Source organism: Suricata suricatta, chromosome 10, assembly GCF_006229205.1.
Source record: "Suricata suricatta isolate VVHF042 chromosome 10, meerkat_22Aug2017_6uvM2_HiC, whole genome shotgun sequence".
Classification (NCBI taxonomy): domain Eukaryota; kingdom Metazoa; phylum Chordata; class Mammalia; order Carnivora; family Herpestidae; genus Suricata; species Suricata suricatta.
In genome coordinates, this window is record NC_043709.1 from 93,764,826 (window position 1) to 93,788,617 (window position 23,792).

The 23,792-nt window shown below is 46.2% G+C and overlaps 1 protein-coding gene and 1 long non-coding RNA gene across 8 annotated transcripts in view; one reads left to right on the forward strand and one right to left on the reverse strand.

Annotated features, from left to right (window-relative positions):
- Positions 1–2,212: 2,212 nt before the first annotated feature.
- ETV6 (ETS variant 6) overlaps positions 2,213–23,792 on the reverse strand; it is a 245,253-nt gene continuing 223,673 nt past the window's right edge. For all 7 annotated transcript variants that reach the window (XM_029955009.1, XM_029955006.1, XM_029955005.1 and 4 more), the window contains 4 exons: positions 21,708–22,253; positions 8,501–8,643; positions 6,494–6,594; positions 2,213–2,890 (listed from right to left, as the gene is read on the reverse strand). In XM_029955009.1, coding sequence (XP_029810869.1) covers positions 2,785–2,890; positions 6,494–6,594; positions 8,501–8,643; positions 21,708–22,253 — 896 coding nt within the window. In that variant the 3' untranslated portion in view covers positions 2,213–2,784. The remainder of the gene's footprint in view (positions 2,891–6,493; positions 6,595–8,500; positions 8,644–21,707; positions 22,254–23,792) is intronic.
- On the forward strand, positions 5,202–16,743 carry LOC115304739. Its single transcript, XR_003914591.1, has 3 exons — positions 5,202–5,302; positions 14,449–14,569; positions 16,218–16,743. It is a non-coding gene; the product is annotated as an uncharacterized LOC115304739 (long non-coding RNA).

Consider the following 23,792-nt stretch of genomic DNA (forward strand, 5'->3'; position numbering starts at 1 on the left):
GGTGTAGCATAAGATCTTGGAGGGCAGGGATTATGCCGATTCATCTCTGAATCCCTCACAGTGTCTAGAAGGTGCTTCATCAACGTTTGCTGACTTGAACCTGAGACGTTTTGGGGTCTGCGGTGTGTAAACACCGCATCTCTGATGTCAGCACTGCCCAGGTGTTAGCTCTGAGAATAAATGGGGAGGGCTTTTGCCAACAGAAAGTTCTTACTGGTAATCCCTGGGTGGGAAAGGAAGAGCACATTGGAATTAGTGCTATTTTTCAAGCAGGTGAAGGTGTTACCATCCTAAGTTTTACATAGTCTTACAGGATATTGCTTTAAAAACAGAGATCCTTGGGGCAAAAGGGAACTTCCCTCCATAATTAAGCAGTAATATTCTTTGAATAGAAAGCACTTGAGTCTTTATAGGTGGGTAAAGCGATCAGAATGAGCTGTTCTGATCTTAGGAAAGAGCAACATCACGCCCCGGTCTCTGACTTCATAGTCACACAAAGGACTTCAGTAAAAATGCACCCTTTCTCTCTGGCCCTTTGACTCAATAGCCTTTCCAACACGCCAGATTTTTGGCTTAATCTCTCCAATTGCCATCCAACATCAGTCCTCTTAGAGGCTGGAGAATGAATCCGTGCATGCTGTTGAATGCTCTTGAAAGTCATCTGTAGCCTGCTGGTCTAGCTGACTTTGACCACCCCCGTTCATGGGCCCTGAGACCAAACCCTTCCTTCAACACAGGACACCCTCTAGCCTCACGCAACAGGTCCCTGACATCATTGCAAGCCCGGCCTTCTGGAGGATAGAGTGGTGGATCATGTGACAGTAGAGAAGGCTGGCCACCTCTACGTGTCTATCTGTGGTCTGAGAAGAGGGGCAGGCACAGAGCACAACTGAAGGGCCTTGAAGGGCTCCTTGATTCAGTGTCCCTGACCCACAATCATGTCCATGCTGGTGCCCTTGTCAGTAAGGCTGGGGGAGAACTCCTCCTGCCTGTGTCCCTCCAACTCCCACCTCCCTGACTTGCTCAGGAATGGCTTGAGAAGACCCCCAGGGATCTGACAGGATCACCCAGAAGTGCCACTGCTGGTGTGCACATGTACCCTGGGGGCTGTGGGATGCTCATCCAACTGAGGAGAGGAAACTAGAGAAATGAGGAGGGGTGCTTGGTAAGGCAGGTCTAATCTTTTGGACTAAAAAAGACCGTCCCTCTGAGATTGGATTCTGAACCTGTATTAGAAGAGTCCATTCCGATGGCTAGAAAAGGAAAAAAACATCTCAACCAGCTTTCTAAAAATATGTGTTATCATCAGAAGTACTAAAGTGTGGCAAGTCCCTCATTTTACAAGACACTATGGACCTTATTTTGAGGTGAAAAAGAGCCACGGATGAGTGAAACACAGCTATGAAAGGAGAGGAGAAAAAAATAATAGATCTGATGAGTGTCCTGTCTGCCCAGGCTTGGCAAACACCAGTAGCAAGTGACTGTGTACACCAGGGTCCTCCCATCTCCAGTGCCCGGTGTCCTGTGGGGACCGAGAAACTTTAAAAAAAGGCTAGGGATTTTTAAAAAGTTAGGTGAGGGCATGAAACTGGCCACAAGGTAGGCTTTGGGTTGGAGCAGGGAAGGCTTTCCTCCTCGCTAGCCTCAACCACCTGCACTGAACAGTTAGCCCCCCTGCAGAACAATTTCTACCGAGTTTCTGACCATCAGCAAGGAGGGCTCTTTTTCTACTTCCCACCTTGCAGGACCTGCAAGTTAATCCCACGATACTGGGGCCTTCCAGCCTGATCTTCCTGCGAAACCACCAAGCCCTGGGGTTCTCATGGTCATGGGGGGGGCGGGGCAGCCTGCGGGACTGGTGCTTATCTCTCTGCAGGACCAAAGCACCTGTGAGATTTGGGGCCTCCCTCCGATATGTAGCCAGATGCCCGGATGTGGGTTTAATTATTATTATTATATTATATTATTTTATTTTATTTTTTGTGCAGCACTGCTGCAAAGCACCCAGACCGCTGACTCCCTCTGAGTGTCCCCAATTCCCAAGACTGTATGGGAGGCTAAACTCTGCTAAAAGGCATCTGAAGCTCAACAGCAGGACAGGGAGAGAGGACAGAGGGGAGGCAGGAGAGGAAAGAGCGAGAGAGAGAAAAAGAGAGCTCTCCTTTTTACTTTATCTTTTTTAAAAGCATCTTTTTTTTTTTTTACCGCCCCCCCCGACCCCCCACCGCCCCCAGCCAAGACCCAACAGCAACAGGAACAAACCTGGTCCTTGTGGCAGGATAAAGAGGAACCTGAAACCCTTTGCATGTGTGTTCTCTTTCCTGACCAGCTGGGCTTGCTGCACTTTGTGAGATTTGCAAAAAATATATATATATAATAGATATATATTTCCATAGGAAAACAACCTCGGATGTCTTCCCCTATTATGAATGATGAAAAGTCAAACTGCATGGTCTTAAAAAAAAAAATGAAAACACCATGAAACTAACAATAGGTGGACGAGTGAGGGTGAGGAATTACAGATGGAGAGGTTCCAAATGAGGAGGAAACAGGGAACCGCGAGTCCCAGGCTCGTGCCCTCGGCCAGAATTCCAGCCCTGCCTTTGCTGGGTGGTTTGTCTAAGGTGCTCTGGGGGCCCTCCCGCGATGCGAGACAGGTGTCACTCCCACTTCCGGGTCTCTTCCCATTCTAGTCTCAGCCCGCATGCTCGGCTTGCCTCCAGGCCCCTGGCGAGCAGGGGGCCCCCCCAGCTGGTGGCCCGCTGAGGTGGTGGGTTGGTTCCCTCAGCATTCATCTTCTTGGTATATTTGTTCATCCAGCTCCTGGGACTCGAGGTGCTCCAGACGGTCCGTTCGGCCACTCATGATCTCATCCGGGGTTTTCATAAACCTTTGGGAAGAGGAAACCGGGAGCATAGAAGATTACATTTTCCTCTAGTTGCCTTCACCTTGAACTCTTAAAAAGCAAAGACCCAATCATCTCAAATTACTGGAGAGCTATTTGAACTCAGCCAGTAACGCTGACTTAGCACAAACTGCAAGGAGGTACCCCTTCCTCTGACTGCAGGAAAAATGGCAAAGAACTAGAAAAATGTCTAGGATGGCTGTGAGCTGGGTAGCACATTCCTGCATGACCATCGGAGGGAACCCTGGTACAGCTCACTGATCTGTTTTTAGAGAGATTTTCTGATGACCTATGGGAGCTGTATATCCATTTCCATCCCAGACTGTGGGCCCAGGGAAGGGTATGGAAAGCTTGAATTTAACTCAAAGGATACAATGAAATGCTGAAGGGAAGATTCTCATCAAAGGGCAAGTTAGTGGTGCTCATAGAAATTAGAAAGGCAAAAAGAATTATTTGCAAAGTTATCACTTACCCACCCAAAACGCTAGCAAGGAATCCCCATTAGCCTATCTTCCTCTGCAGCTTTATCTTCTTGTTGGAAATCATTATCAATGGCCCATTAGGAGCCTGATTTCCACGGTTCAGGAAGGTGGCCTGGGTGCAAACGTTCTGCCCCTACTGCGGGAGTGCCCCTTCCACAGCCCTGCTCAGTGTCTGCACACCTTTCTCTTCCCAGATGCTCTGCCCTTCACCAGATGAACTGTCCTAAAACATGTCACTCCACGTTCCAAAACCTGTGGTGACCACTTAACAGGTAAAGCCAAGGACACCCTCTTCGGCGTGCCCATCTGGGCTCTCGGTCATCTCTACCCTGGAAAGTCCTGTCCTCTACCATATTCAAGCATGAACCCTTTATTCTAGTCTGGCCAGTCTTCTTTCTAATACACATCATGGTCCATCCCTTCCTCCAAACCTCATCTGGCACCTCTGAGCCCTGCTTATTCTCTGTGCCCTGCCTCCTCACCAAAGAGCCATGAAACACCACCAGTCCACACTGCAATCCTCCTTCCCGCAGTGCCTATAAATCTTGTCCAGACTACCCGCAACTTAACACTTCACTTGATTACACACGGGGTTTTATACCAAGAAGCCTTCATTTTGTGGCAAGTCTGGCTTCCACCACTCATTTCCTCAAAAATGACCAACTCTTCTCACTCATAGCACGATCCTGTCCTTTTATGTTGCCGAAAATCACTAGTGGAAGCCTGTGATCCTTCTAACTACTTCTGCTTCTCTTTTCTGCCCTTTAGTGCTAAACCTCTCAAGTAGTAGGATTTGTTGAGTCTGCAGTCTGTCTTCTCCTTTCATCCCCTACCTAACACTGCTCCCCAACATCTGAAGTCACTGACAATCTCCCGAGGCCAAATCCACAGATAAGCTATATTTGGCCCTCTACCTTACCTCTTTCTTCTCGTGACTACTCTTCCATAATAAGATTCTGATATACCGAATCAGGCCTGTCAAGAAACATTTACTGAAAGCCTCTGTAGGTATAAAATAGAACAATATAAAACATAATCCTCTCCCTTCTAGGATCTTACGACCTAGTTGTGGGGAGGACTTCATAGGTACAGCTATTGAAAATGCAAATCAGGATGTGGTTTAGGGCCAAGGGAATCCAAGAGATGATGGAAAAAGGTATCTGTGTGTGTTGGAGCGTCATGATGAGCAGGACGCTTGAGATGGACCTCGAGGGCATATATATTAAAAAAGCAAAAGTCAGAGGGATATATATTTCTGGCAGAGGGAATCATATTAGTGTCGTAGGGTAGCTGGCAGTGTGTGTGATGAATTTGGAAGGCAGGGGAGTGGACCAGAGGTAGAAAGGATTATTGAATTAATCTAGGCGTGAATCATGAAGTCTAGACAGGGAAACAATAATCATGCTTTGGCCTTTCTTATGTCTTCTAAATTCTCAGGAAAGTGCTTGTCATTGGTAGACTCCAACCTCGGACCTGATGGTAAGAGATCTTGGGAAATGTGGTTTCCAGGCCTCTAGCCCCAGCGACAGAGAAATGGTGTGGAAGAGCCAGGGACAATCCAGCACAATGACTGACCTGGATACAGGAGGAGTCAACAGTAACTCCAGCATCTAAGTTGGTTGCTTAAAACAACGTTGGCACCGCTGCTGCGTAAAGAGAATTCTGGATGCGGGGAGTGGAGATTTCTAGTATATGGAGAAGGTACGTAAGGGGACATGTACTATAAGAAGCTCTTAGAAATTCAGATTTGGAATTTAGGGGGATTCTAGAGCTAGATACAAAACAAAGACTGAAGAGTCAAGCCATGAATTCTAACTGAAGCTGTGTAATGCGATCATTTCATCCAGAAGGAATAGGAACTGAGGACTACGTTTAGGGTCAAGGATGAAGAGAAGGCATCAGCAGAATCAGAGAAGTGAGGGTTCTTTTTTTTTTTTTTTACTTCTTTCCATTCTGTTTCCATCTTTTGAATAAGCTTTTCTGTTGTTTTTGAAGAACTCAATTATTTCCACTCTTCCCAAGTTACCGTTACTCCTAATGCTAAATAAAGCTTGAGTTCTCTGCTCTTTCTAATCTGTCCCAGTGAATGCATCTACTCATATGGAGTGTCACTTGCGATGTGTGTACAGATAATTCCAAATCCATCTCTCTTGCCCCATCCAAAACTCTTTTCTGTCCCATCTGCCCAACCCATAACCTAATGCCACGTTTGTTGATCCCACCTTCTTCCAGCCTTCCCTTGGTCACTCCACGTCCATGACCACCAGTGTCAGCGACCACTGCTTCTACCTCTCCTGATTGGTCTTTTACATTCCTTTCTTAGTCCTAATTCTTTCTCCTCTCCCACTTAGTGCTTGGAATTACAATCTATGTGGTAGGTTAAATGGTTGGAACTCATTAGCTGTGAGGAAGTCTGGAAAGAGGAATGTCTAATCCAGCAGCTTTCAGGTTTTTCTGATTATAATGCACCATAAAAAATATATTTTGACATCATGACTCAGCACGTACACACACACACACACACACACAAAACAAAGTTTTTATGAATCATTAGTCACTCTTATTTCATGTGATGCAGTCTGATATTTTCAACTCTATTCTACCCTTCCAATTTTGTTCTATTCCATTAAAAAAAAGTTGAGACTGACTCATTAAACTCATTTGATGATTCGCTAATGGGTCATGACCCACAGTTTGACAAACGCTGGTTCAAAAGCCTGCTTCCAAGGGTTGGGAACCTGGAAGTCTAGATTAAATACCTCGGTTTGGCATTGACTGTGTTACTTTGGTTGTTCCTCTCAACAACCCTGGATGTTAATGCCAGATAATACTATTTGATCACTGCATTATTTCAAAGGTGAGTCAGATTCTGCTTACTTCATTTGGGCTTTGCTGTAGGACAGACAGAAATTAACAACAACAACAACAAACCCAACTTCTTTTCCTGAAATTCTAACAACCCGGCAACTGATATCATCCAATTTGTAGCAGCAATGGCCTTCCTGTCATACAGGCAGGTAGAGATCTTAACAGTCTCCCTCCTCCCTCTTATTTAAGGAAAACAACATCCTCCCAGAAGAAGGAAAGGAGAAAAAGGAAGTGCTACCTGAACAAAAGCCTTTGTCCTGGCTCCTTCCTGATAATGTTCAGTTTGTAGTAGTGGCGCAGGGCTCGGGACATTTTCTCATAGGTCATGTTTGTTCTGTTCTGTTTGTTCAAAGGAGGAAGAGAGAAGAAAAAGCACAAAGACACAGTGAAATAAACCGCAGAAAAGGCACTGGGGAGCTATTAAAATAGAAGCTGTTTGGCTGCCTGTGTGGCCCTGCCAGGTTGGGAGAGCTACCTGCTACCCTGCTGCCACCCCCTCCTGCCCCGGCCGCAGGCCCCCCAATTCCCACCCCCTCGGCTTGTAGACACTGGCGCCCACATGTCTCCTGGGGTGAATCCCCTTTTGTCAGAAGCGGTGGCTAATCAAACATCCCATAGCCACCTCTCTCATGGCCTTCCCAAGCCCACGCTCTGCTGCGCTCAGTGAGCTCCCTGCAGGTCCCCCTACCTGTGGGTCACCCTTCACCTTCTCACCCACAGAGTATTTCTTTTTCTTTTCTTTCTTTCTTTCTTTCTTTTTTTTTTTTTTGGTTGCAGGGACCTTTCTCCAACTTGTGTTTCTGGTTTGTCATTTTAAGGAAGAGATTTTTTGTTTGTTTGTTTAAATTCCTGTTGTGGAAGGAAGAATACAGTGGTTCCAAGCCCTGGGGCTAAGGCACCACCAGGAGCTTGCAGAGGGATTTTCTCTGTGACTCATGCACCCAAGAGTAGGGCGGTGGGGCCTCGCCGTATCTGGTCATGGCCTGCAATTAGGTCTTCAACGGGGGCAGAGACAGGGGGCCCACCTCCAGGGCTGCAGGGTGCCCCCCTCCCCTGACCCAGAGGTCGCTGTGCCCCATTCCATCCCTAATCGCTAAGCTCATCTGGGGTCATGCCACCAAGGTGCTTTGCCTGCTTTGCCCCACATCTACCTGTCTGTGGTCAGGCCGGGATCTTGGTTACTCGTTTTTGTTTTTTGAGTAGGAATACAGAGTTACTTATTTAAATATTTTTTGAGGAGGGAGGAGACCCTTTGCTCTATTTTATTTTATTTCATTCTATGTTACTGTGGTAAGAACACTTCACAGGACATCTACAAGTGCATACTATGGAAGTGTCAACCGTTGTGTGGCAGATCTCTAGAACTTACCCATCTTACTTAAAGGAAACTCTATGCCTACTGATTAGTACTCCCCGCCCCCCCAACCCCAGGCCACACCATTCTACTCTTTGGTTCAGCAAATTTGCCTGTGGTAGCTACTTCATAGGAATGGACGCAGGCAGGGTCTGTCTTTCTGTGCCTGGCTTATTTCCCTTAGCAGAATGTCCTCAAGACCCTTCCATGCCATAGCCCGTGGCAGGATTTGTATCCTTTATTAAGGCTGAGTAATCTTCCGCTGTCCTTATACAGCAGTGTTTCTTGATCCAGGTGTCCACCATGTGCCGTTACGGTGTTTTACCCACTTTTTACCTCTAAGCACTTCAACGGTTTTCCTAACTATAAAAGACGGTAGCTTTTATATTTGGCTACTTCTTTCCAGGGTGGAAAATTGTGGGGCGGACAGTTCTTGCCTGTTTGCTTTTCAAGGGGATGTCTCAGAGTCAGAATGTGAGCGTTTTCATGTCGAAGGGGGCCTTTGTGGACGTGGGCGTTTCTAACTGAGCAGAACAGAAGCGATACCTCCCCAGCTCCCTCGTGAGTCACAGAGCCCCTGTTCTTCAGCTCCGAGTGACAGCCAGGTGGCAGTGCCAGGCTGAGGGGATGGGATGGAGGGCTACTCCTAACACAGCCTACCAGACTGGGGGTGTGAAGTTGACTGGCACCTGGCATAAGTAACACATGGAAAGTGGCATCTTTAGTTACATCCTTCCCTTTCCAACTGTCTAATTGTCTGCCCAGTGAGGAATAAACTAAATAGTGACAGGCACACTTGGGGAGCAGAAGACAGACCTTTATCCTCCAAACTGGGGATGAAGGCTTTATTTTGGCTTTAGTTTGCACCGTAAATATATGGTGTCCTTTTACCTTATGGTTTCCCCACAGTCGAGCCAGTCCATTGGGATCCACTATCCGGAATATTTTGGATTCTTTGTCTTCCCATCGGATGAAATTTTCGTACCGGCTGTCAGAAAGCAACTGATAGACGTAATCCCAAAGCAGTCTACAGTCTACAGAGAAAAAGGGCAAGAAGACACTTCTGAATAGGTTTCTTGTTGAGGCCCTAAGAAGAAGAATCAGGAAATAATCAAGTAACGGCTTCTGCCTACTGTGGATTGATGGTCTAACTTTCTTATTTCACAGTGAGGAGATCAGGGCCCAGAGAGATCTGGCAGATGGTGCTGGAGAAAGGCAATCTTTGACCCATGGAGGCCTCAGAGACCATCTCGGCCAACGACCTCCCCTCCACAGATGGGGATGCAGTGGCCTGGAAGAGGAAACAGTCTGTCCAAGGTCATGACCAATGACTTGAACTTGAGCAGAGCTCACATGAAAGAAACAGAGCAAGCCAAAAGGGGGTGAAAACAGGCTGGTGGGGACAAAGGGTGGAAACAGAGCTCCAGTGTTGCAAGCAAGTGGTATGGTGTTCCCCGTGGTGCTCCAAGATCGCTCTGGTGTTGGAGGCTGAATGGATACAGACGAGAAGCTTGGGGTAGGCTACAAAATGGCAGAAAAACAAGTGAAATGTGTGAAGAGCTGTGGAAAAGAAAACTCTGCGGCTGGGAGCTGTGGCTAGCATGGTTTTCAGAAAGAAGACGGATATGCTCACTACGGCATTCTCTGGAGTTCTTTATTTCAGTTTATTGTAACGAAATCAGCACAGAAAGGAACCTAGGGCAGAAGGTCACTTTCCCCATCTGTAGGACCAGTGTTCTATCACTTGTTCAGGCCACAAATATTTACTAAGTGAGTTCATACAGGCCAGGTGATGTGCTAGGCCTTGGCTCTTGGCTGAGGGCTGGCATATTGAAATGAGAAGACACATACTGCACAGCTCTCCCTGGTTCTCGTGCTTTCCAGATTTGTGCCATCATGGGATGTGGTTTGCCCTCCAGCCCGCCTTGATGGATGGATGGAGGGAGACATGGCCTATCTCTGTATACTTGTGGACTGACCTCCAGATGAGAGTAAGAGGCTCCAGTTTCCAGGGGTTCATTGTTGACTCTGGGAGCTTCAGTAGGGCCTGAGCCAGAATGGCTGGTCGTGAATGATCGATCGATTATCCAATGACGTGTATGTGCTCAGCACATCACATGCGTCCTTCCTAACCCTCTGAGGCCTGAGGTGGCTGGGACAGGAATTTTGGGGCTCCTGTGCAACAGTGTGCTGACTTCCTTACGTTGGGTGAAGCCCGGCACACCTGAGTGGGGAGCGTCTAATCGAGACGTGGGGCAATTTTAGAGCCAACACATGCACCTCCCAGAGAATGGAACACACCCTTCTCAGGAGTATATTCACAAGGGGAACTGAGTCAGGTCACCCTGGGCAAGTTTCTTAAAGCTCCCTGAGGTCCTATTTCCTCATAGATGGAATGGGAATAACGCATACTTTACAGGATTACCATATTAATGATCATGCAAGTGAAGGGAAAGTAATGGAAATAACAACAATGTCACTTACTGGGTGCTATTAGCAGGCACTGTGCTGTACTTGACCTTGATGACACCTTATGAGGCAGGTGCTGTTGCTATTCCTATTTTATGGACGAGGAAGCTGGGGCTTAGAGGGCTTGGTAATGTCCTCCCAGCGCACAGCTCATGAGTGGCAGGCACGCAGGATTCGAGGCTCTGCACAACTCTTATGCCCATTGTCTACCACTCTTCCTGATGGGTTTTCTATTCTCAGAGAAGCCAGTTAACAGGTAGATGTCTGTAACATTTTAGGATTTTCCAGAGCAAGGTTTAGCTCTGTTTAGTGCAGGCTTTGTGAAATCCAGCCTTTTCTCTGAAGAGCCTAAGGAATTGGCATAAAATGTGGCATTTTCTAAGAGGCTTAATCTTTCAGGAAACTGACATTAAACTCAAAATGACCATAAATCTCTTACATAGCTTTCCCCCCTCCCCCCATTATCTGTGTCTAAATATTAATGGGATATGCAAGTTACTGGGTTTCAGAAAAGGACCAATGATGCTCTTCTTTTAAGACACCATGTACTCTGGGAGTTTGAACCCCATTCTGGGGACAGAAACGGCTAGCCACTTCTATTACCTACCCTGCCAGCCAGAGGCAGAGAGCAGGGGACCCAATCTGAGCACCATAAAGTACCTGGAAAAGTCAGTATCACACTGAGAAGACTGAGAAGAATTTAGCTCCTTTTTTTATGTCTTTATATTATGTTGAGAGAGAGAGAGAGAGAGAGAGAGAGAGAGAGAGAGAGAGAGAGAGAGGGGGAGGGGCAAAGAGAGAGGGAGACACAGAATCTGAAGCAGGCTCCAGGCTCTGAGCTGTCAGCACAGAGCCCGACTCGAAGCTTGAACCCCCCAACTGTGAAATCATGACCTGAGCTGAAGTCAGATGCTTAACTGACTGAGCCACCCAGGTGCCCCAAATTTAGCTCATTTAAAAAAAAAGTTTTTATTTATTTTGAGAGAGACAGCATAAGCAGAGAAGGGACAGACAGAGAGGGAGAGAGAGAATCCTAAGCAGGTTCTGACCGTCAGCAGAGCCCAATGCGGGACTCGAACCAGTCAGGACCTGAGCGGAAACCAAAAGCCAGGCTCTTAACTGTCTGAGCCACCCAGGAGCTAGCTCATTTTCAAGGGTCTTGTAATAGGACGACTCTAGTTTCTAGGCAAAGTAGAGGAAAACAGAGGACTGAGCTGTGGATTCAGTGTTTGTCGTATCTATCATCCAATGGCAGATACATTTAAAGTTCCCCACAGTCTCTTCCAACTGGAAAACATCTGACAAAACCAAATACTACCACATAGAATACCAGTAAATTAGAAGGGACAACAAAGGGGAGTTGAGTCTAACTCGTCTATCGCTTCTCTATATGGGAGAAATCATCGTCACTGCACAGTGGCTTGGTTGATTCACCTGGATTGGGACTCAATTCTCTGTGTGTTCATTTTACTAACGTTGAATAACAATGGAACCAGCTGATTATCTTCAATCGTCTGATATAAAGAAATTGTGCCCATATGAAAGAGAGCAATATATTGCTAATCCTCTCACCTCTAGGCTGACTGGAGCTAAAGAGTAAAGTGGATGGTCTTTCCATCCTCACTGGCACAGAGATTTTTACTTTCACTGTTTCTGTTTTACTGTTGTGGTACCTTCTACTTCTCATAAAACAGCGCAGTGTGAACCAGACCATTTCTCCAAGTAAGGGCTTAACCAGCACTGGGGTCCATGCTGGTTTTTCAGAGGCATCAAGCTTGGATCTTTATGTAAACCATTTACTAAAAAAGATCTAGAGGGGCACCTGGGTGGCTCAGTCAGTTGAGCATCTGACTCTTGATTTTGGCTTGGGTCGTGGAATCAAGCCCAGTGTTGGACTCTGTCCTGAGTATGGAGACTACTTGGGGTTCTCTCCCTCTCCCTCTCTCCCTCTCCCTCTCTCTCCCTCCCTCTCCCTCTCTCTCTCTTCCTCTCTTCCTCTCTCTCTCTCTCTCCCCCCCTTTCTCCCTCTGCCCCTTTCCTTTGCGTATGTGTTCTCTCACTCAAAAAAAAAATTAAAAAGATTTAGAATGTTATCTGCTCTTTGGTTGGTAAATGAAGGGCAGGGCTTACCAGAGAACAGACTTCACATGTATGTTTCAAGAACACTGGATTCTTGCAAACTCTTCCCTTTGATAAATGTGAAAATAACCCCAAACAAGCTGCCAAATGATCACTTTAAATGACATTTAATCCAGCAAAGCCAACATTTAGCTGAGTAATAAAAATATGTTGACATTTAAGATATATTGAATAATTCCTCAATCACTAACGAAGGTAGTAACAGGAATTTTGTGGCATAAGGCAGTTGTTTCAAACTCAGAGTATTAAGTGGCTTTTATAACTCTATTGATTGTTTTGTTTCTTCGGTTAAAAATTATTCCAGATGATAAAAATAAATGCCTGATCATACAAGAGGCCTGCCTGCCTTCCTTCCTTTTCTTCTTCTTCTTCCTCATCTTTCTTCTCCTTCTCTCCTCCTTCTTCTTTCTTCTCCTTCTTCTTAAACAATTAAAGTTCAGCCATGTGAGTTATTTTGTTTTTAAGATTTCAATTAATAAAAGGCAGAAGCTTTTTAGTTCCCTGTATCCTCTGCAGGTTATTACCATAGCCTCCCTGTAATATTTTAGCTCTGTCAAAATCCACATCTGCACAGATACAATGTTTTTTGATTATCAACGAAAATGTTTCATACTGTATAATAAAATTCACCAGACTCTACAAAGAAAAGATTACCTTATAATATAACCCTTGAACATGAATGTGAAAAAAATTTATATTACAATGTATTCATTAATTCTAAGTGCATTTCTCTTAGAGGGCCTTCTATATGAAGGCACGTGAGTATTTTAAACAAATGTCCATTATTTGGATTGTCTCAGTTTTTAAAAGGGTTTAGCTCAGGTGGAGACCCATTTTTTGGTTGCAGAGAGAGAGTTCTCTCTCTTTCCTTCTGGGTGAGGTGCCCTGGGTACCCACAGCTAAAAGGCATTGTAAAAATTCCCTTCCTGTGGTTAAGGAGAAATATTTCCACTCCCACGTCTGTCTCTTACCAGAGACTCCATTGTACACACTCACTGAGCAAAGACTGTAAAAAGACGGGCGATTTACACATAACCAACATAGTTTCTAATGAGAAAACCATGCGAGACAAAACTGATGTTTCAAAATCTGAGTGGGCAAGTGAAGTTATCGACAAAGGGAATGTTTAATGATGGTGGTTAATTAGAATTTTGGGAAGGCTTTTCAGAAAGTAATTTTATGTTGTTTTAACTGCCCAAATGGAATTTTAAATGAAGGTCTGTAAATGGGAGTTCCCTGGGTCTAATCACCGGCTCACCAGATGCAGAGTGTCCCTGTTTTATTTCTTTAAGTTTATTGCAAAACATTAATAGATTTATTTCAGGTTCAGCCACAAGACAGCGAAGTAACACGTACAATAGAAAGTTGCTCTCCTGCTTCATAGCAATGGTTCTAAACCAGAGGCCAATCTTGCCCTGTAGGGAAGGGAATTGGCAATGTTTGGAGATAATTTTGGTTGCCCCAGCTTGGGTAGAGGAGCCTACTGGTATCTCATGGGCAGAGCCCAGGGATTCTGCTCCGTATCTTAAAACACAAGTCGGCTCTCCCCCATTCGCCAAAAAGAATCATTTGACCCAATTACCAAGAGTGCCGAGCTGGAGAAACTCTGCTTATGGAAACATGAGCTTTACAACATGCACAGCTCAGGGTTTTGTTTGTTTGTTTTGCTTTGGTCTTTTTTGTTTTTTGTTTTTTTCCCTTCCTCAAGTCTACATCAGCCCTTACCTAGAAGCAGATGAACCCAGAGCAGCCAACTCTGGGTTGATAGACAGAGGTGTGTTTCCGACGGGGAACACGGCTTAGGAAAACAGTAACCATATGCGCACCGTGGCAAGCGCCGTTGGGGAGAAGTGAAGGTGAGGAATATCGATCTTAGTTTCCTGGCTCCACGGTTGGGGGGTCACGGGGACCAGAGGTGCAAACAAGGGGCTGGCCCTTTTCAGCTCTGGTTGCATAAGGCATGGGGGGAGGCTGAGCCACACGGGTATAGCTGAGCTTCAAGCCCCAGCTGGAGCCTCGTGGGCCCAGCCCCTGCTTTGCTCCGGTGAAGGCAGCCCCGGATGCTGCATCCCTACCTCCCGGCAGTCCCGCTGTGTTACAGACATGTGTGTCCTTAAGCAAACTGGAATTTCCAGTCTCCCCGAGCTCCTTCTAGGATGTTCCACCCAGCCACTGTGCTATGACCGTTTTATCTTTTAAAAACATTGTCCTGAAACTTCCTTCTCTTCCAGGGCTCTTCTGATTTCTCGGTAGAGCAGTGAAAATAAACTGGAGTGACTCAGCTGGTGTGAGAAGCTGGAGCCAATTGGGATACTCCTGAGCAAAGCCCCATGGGTGAGAGGGAGCACAGAGGTGAATCTACAAGGAGATAAGGAAACTGGGATGCCTTGAAGGGGTGCCCTTTGCAGTCTGGTGTCACTTGAAACAAACATCCCAGACACAGGCCTCCCAGTTGAAGGCCCCTGCCAGCTCCGGGCGGGCAGCTGGGCTGGCTGTGCCCCCTGCCCTCCCCTCACTCTCCACAGCCCTGCAATCGAGCAAAGAAAAAACAGAGCAGAGAAGGGGGCTCTCGTGCTTAGTAATTAGCTGACTGGTGCTGGGCATTTACATACTGTCTCATCAGTACTCAAAAGTGCCTGGAAATGGGTATTAGATTCTTTTTAATGTTTATTTGCGGGGTGGGGGGGGGGGCAGAGAGAGATGGAGACACAGAATCCGAAGCAGGCTCCAGGCTTTCAGGTGTCAGCACAGAGCCCAACATGGGACTCGAACTGATAGACCATGAGATCATGACCTGAGCCAAAGTCAGAGGCTTAACTGACTGAGCCAGCCATGCACCCCTTTTTTAAAATAAAAAGTGTTTTAATGTTTATGGAAATGGGTATGAGTATTCTCATTATGACAGAGAAGGAAACCAGGCCTTAGGGACAGTGAGCACCTCTTGGGAGACAAGATCTGGGTTCTGATCCTACTTATTCCAAAGTGCATGCTTTCCCACAGGCCCACATGGTTCCCTGGGGAACACTCCACCAGCTGTCGGTTGGGACCCCGGGTCGGGAGCGCTGGGGGTTCTGCAGGGGGTTATCTGCCTAAGACAGTGAGGAATGGTGTGGCTCTTTTAGCTGGTGCTGAAACCCTGGGCCCCTCTGGCCTTGTCTTCCTCAGACGCAGACATTTACATACGAGCATGCAAAGGCACACCTTACCACCGAGGCCCAGGGATGAGACTGCCCTTCCTCACTTTCACACTAAACCCTGTAGACTTCTCTTTTATAAGGTCTTTTTCACCTCAAGGCATCTGCATGGCTCAGTTGGTTAAGCGTCCAACTCTTGATTTCAGCTCAGGTCATGATCTCACAGGTTTGTGAGTTTGAGCCCCACATTGGGCTCTGCACTGACAGTGCAGAGCTTGCTTAGGATTCTCTCTCTCTCTCTCTCTCTCTCTCTTTCTCTGTCCCTCCCTTGCTTGTGCTCTCTCTCTCTCTCTCTCTCTCTCTCTCAAAATAAATAAACTTAACAATAATCCTGAGGCTCATTAATAAATAATTAAGTCCATGAGTCTCAGTGGAAACCACTGCACTGCACTAAATACCGTGGGGGAGGAAGTGGGCGTGGAAGTAAGCAGAAGCGTCTGGAGCGACTTCCCCCGCTCCAGAGCCCCAGAGGATGTGCCTCCAACTTATGTGGAGGCTGATCCAAGGGGAGCTTATTTTTCTTCATCTGATTTAAGGTTCGAGGCTTCCAGGATTGAACGTCTGTGTATACACAACTCATCTAGTCAATAAAACCAAATTGGGAGAGTACACTGTTCTAGGAGACTCCAGGGATCCTTGATTGAAATCTTTTCATTTCTGTGTAAAATGTAACCTTGAGAGATAATAGACATATTGTTGTGAGTGCCTTTAAAGATCTGAAAGATCACCATGATGTGCGTAATTAGAGGGTTGGGCGTGAAGAGAGCATGAGGTCGGGGGGCAATTTTATGTCTTCTCTGCTGCAGGATCAACCCACCAATAGTGTCCCCACAAGCCATGAAGATGCTCCTGTTTGCAAAGAGAATCAGGGAGTGAAGCAAAAGGTGTGAGATAAGCACAAGAAAAGAAATCGTCTCTATCTGGATGGGACACGGACTTGGAGAACCCGTGTGTACAGACCTCTAAATTCCCCAGGTTTATGCAGCAAATGAAGGATGATGAATGGATGATAAACCAGTTCACCAATGAATCTGTGTTCATCGCAGATTTTTGGATTAATGCCAGGGAAGGGACAAGCAGACAGGAAGTCTGGTAACTCAGGTTTTAAGGGAATTAAAGAACTTTAAGAGAGAGCCAAATCGACTTAAGATATTTCTTGTAAGACTTAGCTGTCTATAGTTAAAACTTAGAGCTTAGTTTGTTTGAGGACACAGAGTCAGAGGGATACTGCCTTATGTCCACAAAGACACAAAATTTGGCATTTAGACATGCTATACCCTATCAGCCAGGAAAATGCCTGGCCCATACGGATATGTGATCAATTTTGAATAAACGGTTGCATGATTTAACTGCACAATTCAGGTATGCAAAGAAACAAATTCTTCCACTTAACTGTTTTTCATTGATGTTCATGATATTATTGTAACGGTTCCAGACTGGTCTGCGAACAGCCTACAGTTTAGCACTTGCCTCCTTCCTTATATCACTTGTTATTGTTTTTTCTACATGTCTTAGGCATGCTTCACGCTCTACAGTGCAAGTAATTCCTTGAGAGCAGGGAATTCTACTTCCGCGTCCCATGTGCCTCGAGGCACACTATACTGCACATACGAGTAAACAGTACAGTAGGATTGGGGGGGGGGCAGTAAATGTTTCCTGTAGCGTTTTCTGCAAATATTGTAGGCTCTGCTGGCCATACAATCTCTGTTGTAACTGCTTGACTCCACTCTTAACAGTGCCAGAGTGGCGGCCGACAACACCGAGTGAATTGGTGTTGCTGGATGCCAATAAAACTTGATTTACAAAAACAGGCGGTGGCTGATTTGGCCAGAGTTTCCAATCCCCGTCCTGGAGTACCAGGTCAGAACAAACCATGGCTGTTGGAAAGGACACTGGACGAAGCTCAAGGCCGGACTCTGGATGTGTCTGAATCTCAGTTTCTTCATCTATAAAAGACCCTTCTAGTTTTGAAATCACCAAGTTCTAACAAGGAGTGTCAATATATACCAAACACATGTCTTACGGCATCACCAGGGCTACACCTGGATTTAGACATGCTATCCCCTATCAGCCAGGAAAATGCCTGGCCCATAGGGATATCACCTTACGGTGCTCACTGCCAATATACTCTCTGGATATGAAACACATTGGCAAGGCACAGGCCAGTAAAACTTTCATGGGCTGAGAAAAGTGCTAGAAGGTTCACAGATGCTGCCCCAACCCCCTATGTCCTAGCGCACCCACCAAGCAACTTTTTTGTGAGCATAACACAAATAGAAACTAAGCCCAGAAAGAAGAAGCAATTTGGGGGTGCTGGGGTGGCTCAGTCAGTTGAGCATCCGACTTCAGCTCAGGTCATGATCTCGTGGTTCATGAGTTCGAGCCCTGCGTTGGGCTCTGTGCTGACAGCGCAGAGCCTGGAGCCTGCTTCAGATTCTGTGTCTCCCTCTCTCTCTCTGCCCCTCCTCTGCTCACACTCTGTCTCCCTTACTCTCAAAATTGAATAAATGTTAAAAATTTTTAAAAAGAATTATATACTGTTTATATGTTACCCGGTTAGCTATTCAATAAAAAGTTTGAACCCAGGGGTATTGGCTCACTCTGTTCCATATTAAATCCCCTCCCATAAAGTCTAGCTATTCTAACTTATGAGCCTCAACAGTCTTTCTGAAAAAGAAGTGATACCTTTAAAGATAAGCTACATGCTATATTTAAATAGATCTAATTTGTGGTTTGTATTTAAGCTGTTGACCACCTCCTACATTCCTTTTATTATTTTAATTCTTCTATAAGGCCAATACCTAAGTAAACTATCATAGCTTTGCAGGCCACATCTAAATTGTAAGATAAAATCCCAATTCAGTGATATTAGAAAGTGAGAAAAAAAATGATGAAATATGATAGATTTTTAACGGACTTGGGTTCCTCAATTTATATTTCTACCTGAAATAGAAGAAGTATACTGGGCCTTACCTTGCTCTGGACTTGTCTCCATCTGGAATGACCTCTCTTTTTCTAATCTTCACTTCATTCATATTCTAAGCATGCATAAGGCCAGCTGAAAGACAGCCTGTCCGCAAAGCCTTCCCTAACACCCGACTCTGACTCCTATAGTACTTATCGGGGGTCCTTCAAAGACCCCACACACGACACTGATAGCCAAAGGCATTCAGCTTTTTCAAGATTTTTCAAGGTTGCATGTTAGACCTCCCTGAACACCCCGTCCCCATAAATGCAGTCCAGTGCCTCAAACACAGAAAGTGTCCACATACATAAATCCCAAAGTACTTGAGCAAATGACACCTGAATGGACGGGAATTTGGCTTCCCTTTTTGATTCCCGTTCATAAGCAGTGCTTCCATTCATACCCTCTGGCAATGGCATTCGTCAGTGTGGCATTCAGCAGCACCTTCATTTCTTTCTGTGCTGTGCTCATTTAGAAAGCTTCAGGAACTAAGCTTTCGCATTCAACATCTGCTCTACAGATATGAAGAATTTTTATGACTGTTCAGTAATGCCACATTGTATACAGGAATTACCCAGTGAGTTCGGCCCCTAAGAATCAGAATTTTTCAAGGATCTGAGTAGTTCAAAAAGACACTAGGAGGACAGGAGAGAAGAGATGGGGATATCCCAAGAGAAACTAAGGGGCACCGAGCCCTCATGAGTTCGCTTCAGAGGGTTAGAATCAAGATGAAGTGTTCGACTGTACACTTTCCAACCCTCTCATTTCACCCTTGCAAAAAACAGTGACTTTCAGTCAAATCAGTGGATCCTGGATTTGGTTAAGTTAGCTCATCTGGAGAGTTTTAAACTTTCGAGTATATTAGTAGAGCCAATTAATAATGAATAATTTTAGAGACTCTGTCATACCGAAGGAGTTAACACATTCCCCAAAGGGTCTGCGCCCTAGGGTTATTTTATGTGCCTATTCTGACTTTCTAGGGTCTTAAAGGAAAGCATAGACTCCCCTCTTGTGTTCTGGAGAGAGACAAGGGCATCCGTGAGTACCCAGGTTCATTGCTGGGCTGGTATGATATTCCATGGCATGTCTTAGTAATGAGACTACCTCCATCACCAATCAATTCTGATGTTTAGGAATAAGATGTAAAAAAATAGTAGCGCAATTTCTAAGAGACTAATATTTTAAAATGTATAAACCTATTACACAGGGGAAAAATAACTCCACCAGCCTAAATCATTTAACTTTCTTGAAGGATGGGCTTATCTTAGATTCCTGGGAAGTCTGTGATAAGATAGTGTGACAGCGCAGGGGGACAGGACGGATAGTCCTGGGGAAGCAGGTTCCACGAGGGCAGCGCTACCAACAGCAGCCAGCGGCACAAAGCGAGTGCTTTGTTGACCCTGTGACCCAACCCCTATTTGACCTTTCCTTCTCTGGGGCTCTGTTTCCTCTGTGGCTTCCCTGGTCCAAATGACTTTCCCTATAAAATGAATACAGGAGTAATAAGCTGCTTCTAAGAGCTACCCGGAGAATTATAAACAAGTAGAAAGTATCTGCAAAATGTCCAGTACTGCTGTAAAGACTGTGCAAGAAATAAGACACAAAGTTATGTGTAGGCAAGAAAGGTCTGGCCTGGGAAGCACAAGACAGGTCGTTTATGTGCTTCCCAGTAACATACTGACCCCGTCCTCTTTTTCCAATCATCTGGGGAAATTCACATGTTTTGCTTAAGCCCCTTTGCTTCTTTATAAATCCCCTATTTTTTTCCTTTCACGAGTTTTTTTAGATTAAAACATATACACACACATACGTAAAGGTAGAGAAAAAGATAATGTGAATCCCTGTTGTGTCCATCACAGCCATCAGCTCACAGCTCGCCTTATTTGATGTCCATGCCCCCATGCTTCGCCACAGTGCTGTGGGAATCAAGTCCCAGACACAGATATTTCATTTTTCGTAGTTTTTCGAACGTTAGTCCTATTTCGTTGCCCTGTCACTATCTTGATTCAACACTCCTCATGTAAATGATTTGTGACAGTGACACTGAGGCAACACTGAAGGTGCACATGGAGCCAGGGGAAAATTTAGAAACAAATGATTTAAATAAAAAAGGGACAAAGCGGCAAGGCAGAGGCAGTTGACGTAGCCTGTAGGACTCTGCAGTCACGCTGCCAGGAGCGTGGCTCTATTCTAGGGCTCAGCTGGAGCTCCCTCCTGGGGGAGAGCTCACGGAAGAAGGGGGCATTTCTCGGCTTTCCCTGACCAGCTCTAACTTCTCCTGCCTCTGTGCCTCCCTCCCACTACTGAACCCACAGTCCCCTTCAACCCTGAGCTATCTCTCTGCAAAGCCTTCTGCAGTTCCTTCAGTCAAAAATGCACCTTCTCTCTGGTTTGCTTCCACAGCACTTAATTATCCTAGCACACAGTCGGCACGCAGTAAGTGCTGTGTGCTGAACGAATAGGACCTAGATTGATTTCACTGTGCCTCACAGCTTAGTGATTTTCACATCTGTCTCTGTCAGGAAACATTAAATTCCTTGAGGAAACAATTGTGTTCAATCAGCTCTGCGGCCCCCTACTTCCTAGTGCATTTATCTGGGCATAGTAGGTCCTCAGCATCAGTCTCCTGAATGCAGGGACGCTCTAGGAGAAGAGCTGCCCCTGCCAAGTGGTAGGAGGACTAAGTGTCTGGGGGATGATTTACGGGCAGACTAGCACAATACAATGTGTCAATTTTTTTCCCACTGGCTTCTACTGGTTTCTTGTCTGAGGGAAGCAAATTTGGACTTGTCATCATAAAAGTGGAAGAATTCGAAAGTGGCCTCCTCTGTCCAAATGACCCAGCACCTGCCTCCAACACCACAATCGTGTTTTTCTCTCCCACCTTCTCCCAAGGTGAAGGCTACAATGAGTTACTGCCCAGAGGAGGGAATTATAGGTCTGAATCTGAGACAAAGGTTCTTTCTGCTGTGTCTGGTCATTAATTAGCTGCTGGAAACTTCAAGACAGGGCCATTAGCATGCTCATAAACCTTTTATTTTAAATGTTTTCGCTTAGCCATGATTCTGATGTGACTCTCCTTGTAAGCTGGACGTAGGACATTTGTTTCTTAACATTTCTGAGGCTCATTAACTCCTCCATCCCAGTGGCTCATTAACTAGCCCATTAGGGATTTCACTTGACTCAGGCAGACGCCTCCCCAGCCCTCGCAGAACCTTTGAGGGCACCTAATTGGGGGCCGAGCGAGGCCCACTGCAAGGCTGGGAGGCAGCGGGGCTCGCCAGCCGGCCTCCTGAGGCTGGAGTGGCTGTGAAGGGGTGTGCTCACCTACCTGCTATTCTCCCAATGGGCATGGCGTGCTCCTCGGGCGGGGAGACCGAGACCATGATGTGGTTCATGTACGCCAGGTCTTCCCGATGGGAGAGGTTGATGGGCTTCCCTTCCCTGTGCAGCCCGTCCTCAGAGAGCCTGGACTGTTTGAAATCCACGGAGTGCCGAGGGTTGAGGATCAAAGGGTGCATGATGGGACTGGGCATCAGCTGGATCACACGGGTGCTCTCCTGCCGGGGGCTCGATGGCTTCTGGTGGGGCTCGGAGGACGGTGGGCAGTGGTTATTCTCCATGGGAGACACTGACAGGGGGTAGGACTCCTGGTGGTTGTTCTCCTGGTGGAGCCTCGGCCCCTGGGCCCTCTCGGCTGGGGAGAGGCGGCGGATCATGTTGTCCAGGGGGGACCGCAGGGGCCGCTGCTCGGGGTCGGGAGAAGGCCGGTGGTTGGCTGTGACGGGTGATCTAGACCGGTGCAACAGTTCAATGGTGGGGGGGTTGTGGTGCACGTTCTCCACCGGAGGCCGCGGGGTCCTCTGGACACAGTTATCTGCGGAGCAGAGGGAGAGACAGTCACTGACCCCGGTGAGTTGTCAGGAGAGGGACCCGGTGCAGTTCTAAAGGTAGTGAGTGGGGGCCTGTGTGTGCAATGGGCAGCCCCTTTCGTCCCTGGATACGGAGTGTCCTTTTCGCTGCTTAAAAAAACAGTTAAAGGGGCCCCTGGGTGGCTCGTCGGTTGAGTGGCCAACTTTGGCTCAGGTCATGATCTCACGGTTAGTGGGTTCAAGATCTGCCTCCGGCTCTGTGCTGACAGCTCAGAGCCTGGAGCCTTCAGATTCTGTGTCTCCTCTCTCTGCCCCTCCCCTGCTCTCTCTCTCTCTCTCTCTCTCTCTCTCTCTCTCTCTCAAAAATAATAAATAAATATTAAAAAATTAAAAACAAAAACAATTAAAATGCACATGCTTGAAATTCTTTTCCTACACTAGACAGACTAAGAATGTCCATAGCATTTCATTAGCCACTTACTGGTGGCTTATAAACACAAAGAAGCCAAACTTGTGTTCTTTAGCTTATTGTTACATGACTCTTCGATGTGGCTTTTGGGGCCCAAAGGGTTTCTTTCTAGACACTTCCACTGGCGTTCATTTTCATCACTTAATTTATGTATTTGCTACTTCTGGGACGTTGGTGTTGGTGTTAATGTTAATGATACTACAATCCTACTACTAAAGCTGTTCCTATATCCTTGGTACTATATTATATTATTTAAAACATATAACATTCCTAAGTAGGAGATGCTAATGCCATTACTCCAATTTACAGGAGGCAAAAAGGAGGCATAAAGAAATTCAGCAACTTACTCAAAGACATAGACCCAGTTAGGGAATTAGACCCAGACTCTGGTAAGATTCTAGGACCTAGGCAGCCATTACAATACCTTCCACTTTGTTATATAGAAACCAGGGAAAAAAGTTATATCAAAACCTGCTCTAAGCATGGACAGTGGGCCTGATTTACGGAATGACAATCTTGTACTTGAAAGAAGATTTAGGATTGTTTTGTCTCTTAAAAAAATTTTTTTTAATGTTTATTTATTTTTGAGAAAGACAGAGAAAGAGAGAGAGACAGCATTAGCAGGGGAGGGGCAGAGAGAGAGGGAGACACAGAATCCGAAGACAGGCTCCAGGCTCTGAGCTGTCAGCACCGAGCCTGATGTGGGTCTTAAACCCATGAACCATGAGATCATGACCTGAGCCGAAGTCAGAAGCTTAACCGACTGAGCCAGCCCAGGATCATTTTGTTTCTGGGTGCACAGACCCCATAACTGCTCAGAGATAGCTAGAGGTAAGGAAGGAAAAGGAGGGATGGGCACCCCAATGGTGCCTCCACCCCATCCCACTTGAACTTTCAAGCTGGTGATATTTGAGAGCAGGGACAGCATCTGAAGAGTACACAACTCAGCAACAGAAGTAGTTCTGTGGTCTGGGCTGAGGGATGGAGCAGCACACGGGGGTTTATGAGTCTCTGCTTATGGGAAGAGAACAAAATGTGCCTACCAAAATGGAACTTTCTAGAGTGCCTCATACTC